The sequence below is a fragment of the Eptatretus burgeri genome, chromosome 3 (assembly GCF_056783735.1).
Source record: "Eptatretus burgeri isolate ZD-2024b chromosome 3, Ebu_testis_v1, whole genome shotgun sequence".
In the NCBI taxonomy this organism is placed as follows: Eukaryota; Metazoa; Chordata; class Myxini; order Myxiniformes; family Myxinidae; genus Eptatretus; species Eptatretus burgeri.
In genome coordinates this window covers 15,765,965-15,772,319 of record NC_140963.1, presented here as the reverse complement: position 1 = coordinate 15,772,319, position 6,355 = coordinate 15,765,965, and the positions used below count along the sequence as shown (strand labels likewise).

The following is a 6,355-nucleotide window of genomic DNA, read 5'->3' as shown; positions in this document are numbered from 1 at the left end:
GTGGCGACCCATCCAGGATTGTGCCCAATAGCCCAGGAGACTGCTTAGGCAACATTAACGCTCTGCATGGAGTATGGTCCCAATGGATGGATGGATTAAGAATCCTGATCTTTGTGTCTTCATCATATCATGAACACCACAATGGAGCGAAGTGTTTGTTGTCTCCTCCGACACAAAGTGTCAACGGTCCATGATACTCAGCTGTATTGTACTTGGTATAAATGACGCTGGATTGCCATACTTTTCAGCTCACGATCACAAGCGAATGATCAAAAATTAGGGGAGTTAAAAAGTGAAAGCACGGCCAACAAGTATTGGCTCTGCAGCCCGAGGTACATCACTGAACATGATTGGTCCTGTGCTATCACGTGCCAACCACAGAAGAGACCACCACTGAACATGATTGGTCCAGTGCTATCACGTGCCAACCACAGAAGAGACCACCACCACCACCGATGCCACCTGTCCACGGGACGGATAATTATCTACTTGTATATACATTGGCAAAACTGTTGTTGATTTTATTAATATCAAAATATTTTATTTGCTGATACCTCATTATCCCCACAAAGTGAATACTACTCTCCCTTTTGAGACTGTTTTATGCAGTTCTTTGTAAACCTCATTATAACTGGGATGTTGAAGTGTGTATCACATGGCATTGTAACCAACATTTCTCTATTTTTAGAATACATTGCCGTTTTACTTCAGGACTAGCAAATACCACCCATCGCTTCAATTACGGGAAGACGAAGGGTGGGGTGGGGAGGGGCCAAGAAAAAGACACGTGTTGGAGAGAGCAAATAAGACCGGTCACTTTGATAAGATAAAAGCAAACAATACCAAAGTTGACCTTGCTGTGATATTTAACCCCCCGGGGATCTTTGACTGGTCGAGGGTTAAATGTGACCATCACCGCCGCGCCTCAACACAGAGCGCCCTTTCCTGTGTGTTTTGTATTTTACGGCGATGGCCCCGCTTCACACAGGAGCGACAAAGGTTTCATAGGCATGAACTGTGTCCTCCTGAAGCAGATTGTATGGAAAACCAACTGAAGTACAGCTCAATGACTGAGATCGCAAGTATGGGGGGGGGGGGCAGATTGCAGTCTTTGCTCCTGTGTTTGCTTCTCGTCTTGCCTCTTGATGTTGGGGAGTTTCTGCTGCCTTCAGGCACAATAATTTCAAATGAGTGTAACAGTAAAGCTCATTTTGTGCAGTATTTGAAGTATAGCTTGAGTGAAGTTCTTCTGAGGGAATACGCAGATGAGTTTGGGAAGCTTGTAGAAGTGAAACATTTTTTTTTTTGTATACCTTGTCGAGGATTGGATGAGAGCGAAAAGGAACGATAAAGGTTTGTTGTAAAAAACGAATGGGATTTTTGATTGAAGAAATCTGAGTTGATGAGGTGGTCAGAGATTGTGGTCAGAGCTAAGGTCAGATATTTTTAGGATGAACATTCGAAGTTTATCCAGATGATGGCAGGAACTGAAGGGAAGGAGGAAAAAGTGGAAAAAACATCGTTGGAGTGTCAATATGTTTGCACAATAATGAAGTTACACATGATAGCTGCAGCAAACACTGAGAGTCAATGGATACAGTTCCCTTCATGTGTGACAGACATGATTGACATTGATTGCACAGATCAGTGAGAGACCTCACCTGCCTGATGTATTTCATTGAATAATCAAAGTCTCTTCACTGAATATTATTAAGTTCTTATCACGCTATTTTAAACAAGGAAGTGACAGGTTTAAAAACTTGGACTCAAAAAGTGTCAATTATTAAATAAAGTCCTTTGAGTGTAAACATTACCTGAAGTTATGGAGACTGTTTTTTATTTGAAACAACTTGGATCAGCCATCTGTAAGAGTCTCTGTCTTCGTCTTGCATTCCTGGAGCACTTGGGAGTGATGATGGATTCACTACCAAACATCTCATCCTCTGCTCCAGCGGCCATAAATATGACTTCTTCCTCTGTGCGCACACATCAACAAAAGGAAGTTAAAATCATTACATCGCACTTCCATCGTAATCTCAATCATCATCATGCTTTTCACCACAATCCGAGAATGGAGATCCATCTATCCATATCTGTATCGATATCTCTCTCTGCTCCTTCCTCTCCCTGAACCATGATGAAATGCTTCTTGGAAGGCAGCTCGAGTCACCCCAAGCTGAGAGAAAGTGGGATTGTAAAAATTTGGTTTTTCAAACAATTTATTTGAATGATCATCCAGGTGTACACAATGACTGACAGTATGTGTGGATACTTTAAGAGTTTAAGTCATGCCAGACTTCCACCAATTGGAAGATTTATTTTCGGCTTGTCTGGCTCAGAGTGCAGCAAAATATTTGTCTGTTCTCAACACTTGTGACGCACAGAAAAAAGGCACACGATGCAGGTGAAGAACGTGGAGATCAAACAAAGTTTGGATTAATTTGTCATGTAAGGCAAGAATCTTGGAAACTTACGTTCTGAACGATACCGCTTAATGTGAGGTGGTGGAGGAGGGAATCCGCACCGCTTCTGAGGGACCTTTGAAAAAATAGAAAAATGAAGCATTAAATGATACCTCATTCAGGAAAGAGTACAGAAGGAAATGCAGTAATAGAACAAGTAATTGATGAAAAGTTGAATTTGGTGAAATAATCCAATCGAAGGGAGTTAAGAGTGCTTGTTTTTTAATCCTCCATGGAAATGACGATGCCAATGAGTTACCTTTCCCTCCAAAGTGATAATTACAATGATCTCCAAAACTAAGGATGTTTTTCATAAAATAAAACATCAACAGCAATGTCGACAGAAGATGAAGTGACAAAATGCCTTTCAACTTGACATCTCCATTTTGGGGTTGGCTATGTTTGTACCCAGTATGTTCACCCCCAACTTCCAAAGGACTGAAGAGTGTTTACCTGTTGAACTTCCTGAATATGATGTGGCTCCTCAACACCATCATGCTGCTGCTGCTGCTGTCCGTGCTCACAGTGAGGCCTCTGTTCCTGCTGGAACGACTTAAAGTGTTGTTTCTGTTGTTGATGTTGCTGCTGATTCGATTGTTGACGTTGCTGCCCCCAGTCCTCACGGCGAGGCTTCTGTTCCTGCTGGAACCTGTGATCAAAGTACTGTTTCTGTTGTTGATGTTGATCCTGCCAGTCATCACAGCGAGGCTTCTGTTCCTTCTGGAATTTCTTATCAAAGTGCTGTTTCAGTTGTTGATGTTGCTGCTGTTTCCGTTGTTGATGTTGATCCTGCCAGTCATCACGGCGAGGCTTCTGTTCCTTCTGGAACCTCCTATCAAAGTGCTGTTCCTGTTGTTGATGTTGCTGCTGTTTCTGTTGTTGATATTGATCCCGCCAGTCATCACGGTGAGGCTTCTCTTCCTTCTGGAACTTCTTATCAAAGCGCTGTTTCTGTTGTTGATGTTGCTGCTGTTTCTGTTGTTGTTGCTGCTGCTGCAGCCAGTCATCACATTGAGGTATCTGTTGCTGTTGCTGTACCCTGACAACACTGTGGGGTTTCTGTTCAGATCCAGCAATTTTGTTTGCTCCTTGTCTTTGCTTCTTCCTTTGTTTCTTGAGGAAGAGCTTTTCTTTTTTTTCCAGCAGCTGTTCAACAACATTTTCTTCTGTCTCCTCCACAGCGACACATTCTTCTGTCTTCTCTGCAGCAACACTAACTTCTGTCTCCACAGCAACACTGTCTTCTGTCTCCTCCACAGTGACACTGGCTTCTGTCTCCTCCACAGTGACACTGGCTTCTGTCTCCTCCACAGTGACACTGTCTTCTGTCTCCTCCACAGTGACACTGTCTTCTGTCTCCGCCACAGTGACACTGGCTTCTGTGTCCTCCACAGTGACACTGGCTTCTGTCTCCTCCACAGTGACACTGGCTTCTGTCTCCTCCACAGTGACACTGGCTTCTGTCTCCTCCACAGTGACACTGGCTTCTGTCTCCTCCACAGTGACACTGGCTTCTGTCTCCTCCACAGTGACACTGGCTTCTGTCTCCTCTACAGTGACACTGGCTTCTGTCTCCTCCACAGTGACACTGTCTTCTGTCTCCTCCACAGTGACACTGGCTTCTGTCTCCTCCACAGTGACACTGTCTTCTGTCTCCGCCACAGTGACACTGGCTTCTGTGTCCTCCACAGTGACACTGGCTTCTGTCTCCTCCACAGTGACACTGGCTTCTGTCTCCTCCACAGTGACACTGGCTTCTGTCTCCTCCACAGTGACACTGGCTTCTGTCTCCTCCACAGTGACACTGGCTTCTGTCTCCTCCACAGTGACACTGGCTTCTGTCTCCTCCACAGTGACACTGGCTTCTGTCTCCTCCACAGTGACACTGGCTTCTGTCTCCTCCACAGTGACACTGGCTTCTGTCTCCTCCACAGTGACACTGGCTTCTGTCTCCTCCACAGTGACACTGGCTTCTGTCTCCTCCACAGTGACACTGGCCTCTGTCTCCTCCACAGTGACACTGGCTTCTGTCTCCTCCACAGTGACACTGGCTTCTGTCTCCTCCACAGTGACACTGGCCTCTGTCTCCTCCACAGCGACACTGGCTTCTGTCTCCTCCACAGTGACACTGGCGTCTGTCTCCTCCACAGTGAGACTGGCTTCTGTCTCCACAGCGACACTGACTTCTGTCTCCTCCACAGTGACACTGGCTTCTGTCTCCACAGCGACACTGGCTTCTGTCTCCACAGCGACACTGGCTTCTGTCTCCACAGCGACACTGTCTTCTGTCTCCACAGCGACACTGTCTTCTGTCTCCACAGCGACACTGTCTTCTGTCTCCACAGCGACACTGTCTTCTGTCTCCACAGCGACACTGTCTTCTGTCTCCACAGCGACACTGTCTTCTGTCTCCACAGCGACACTGTCTTCTGTTTCCACAGGGACACTGACTTCTGTCTCCACAGCGACACTGACTTCTGTCTCCACATTAACTTCTGTCTCCACAGCAACACTGACTTCTGTCTCCACAGCGACACTGACTTCTGTCTCCACAGCGACACTGACTTCTGTCTCCACAGCGACACTGTCTTCTGTCTCCACAGCGACACTGACTTCTGTCTCCACAGCGACACTGACTTCTGTCTCCACACCGATACTGTCTTCTGTCTCCACAGGGACACTGTCTTCTGTCTCCACAGGGACACTGACTTCTGTCTCCACAGGGACACTGACTTCTGTCTCCTCCACAGCGACACTGTCTTCTTCCTTCTCTGCAGCAACATTTTCATGTTCTTCCACTTTGGTCACATCAAATTCCTCAAAAGGTTTTTCATGTTCCTGGTTCATCACCCTCTCTTCTTTTCTTTCACTCATCTCATCTTCCCTTTGTCTCTGTTCTTCCTTTGTTTTTCCTTGCTCTTCTTCTTCTTCACTTTGAGAAACCTCTCGTTCCTCTGTATTCACATTGTTTTCCCCCTTCCAGATTTCTTGTTCCAGTCGATTTATCTCAGACATTCTTTGTGTTTTCTCCTGATATATTGACTCATCCTTTAATTCCTGCATCTGCCTTACTTTCTGTACCACCACACCAACATCTGTCTGACACTGCACACGCACTTCCTTTTGTTGAAGCTCCTTGAGCAATGGCGGCTCTTTCTTTCCTTTGTTTTTATGTTCATGTTTCTGGAAACATTGAAAACTGCAAAAAATAAAAGACATTGCTTGTCAGTTCATGATTTTGGAAAGGAAGAAAAGCATGTTCCATGTGTGTTGCATTGTTATGGGAAATAAAACATTGATCCTGCATGTGTAACATAAACAAGGTTTAAAGGATGGGTGTGCAATGACGAAACCAAAACATAAAACGGACAAAGACTTTATGGAAGACTGATGGGAGTGAAGACCGCGCTGAATAACATCTTCAAAAGGAGTGTAGACCGTGATGAGTGCAGCAATTTAAGTGGGAAAAAGACCAAGCACGTGGCACCCGGTGTTGCGCCATTCGACATGCGTTTGCAATGTGGCCGAGGCCTGCAGCTGCGGTGGCTTTTATGAGGCCTGGGGCTGTGCACGTGCACATTGTTGTGCTTATCGACATGTGATTGGGATGCGGCCTTGGCCATGCAACTTGGAGGGAATTATCGACTCCATCCTGTTGAAGGAGAGACTGAGTATCAGTGGGGTCGAGGACCACGCTGAATATATCAGCTTTGGATGCGGTTTCGTTGTGAGGCTTGGTTCGCTTCGTCGACTCCCTTTTGGCAACTCCGATCCATGGTGCAACTCCTTTCCACCATGGACGGATGGGACCGAGCTTCGGTTGGACCACGGATGGAGATGGCCAGTGGTGGCAGTGACATACTGTGTCTGGTTGGATGGGGATGTCCCTCTGT

General features: G+C 46.0%; 1 protein-coding gene across 1 annotated transcript; it reads right to left on the bottom strand.

Moving 5' to 3' along the window:
* Positions 1–2,879: 2,879 nt before the first annotated feature.
* LOC147029440 (uncharacterized) lies at positions 2,880–6,085 on the bottom strand. Its single transcript, XM_085872121.1, has 4 exons — positions 5,936–6,085; positions 5,396–5,645; positions 3,212–4,675; positions 2,880–2,956 (listed from the first exon to the last, which is right to left on the bottom strand). The coding sequence occupies exons 1-4, from the start codon at positions 6,083–6,085 to the stop codon at positions 2,880–2,882; spliced, it is 1,941 nt and encodes a 646-aa protein (XP_085728247.1).
* Positions 6,086–6,355: the final 270 nt, after the last annotated feature.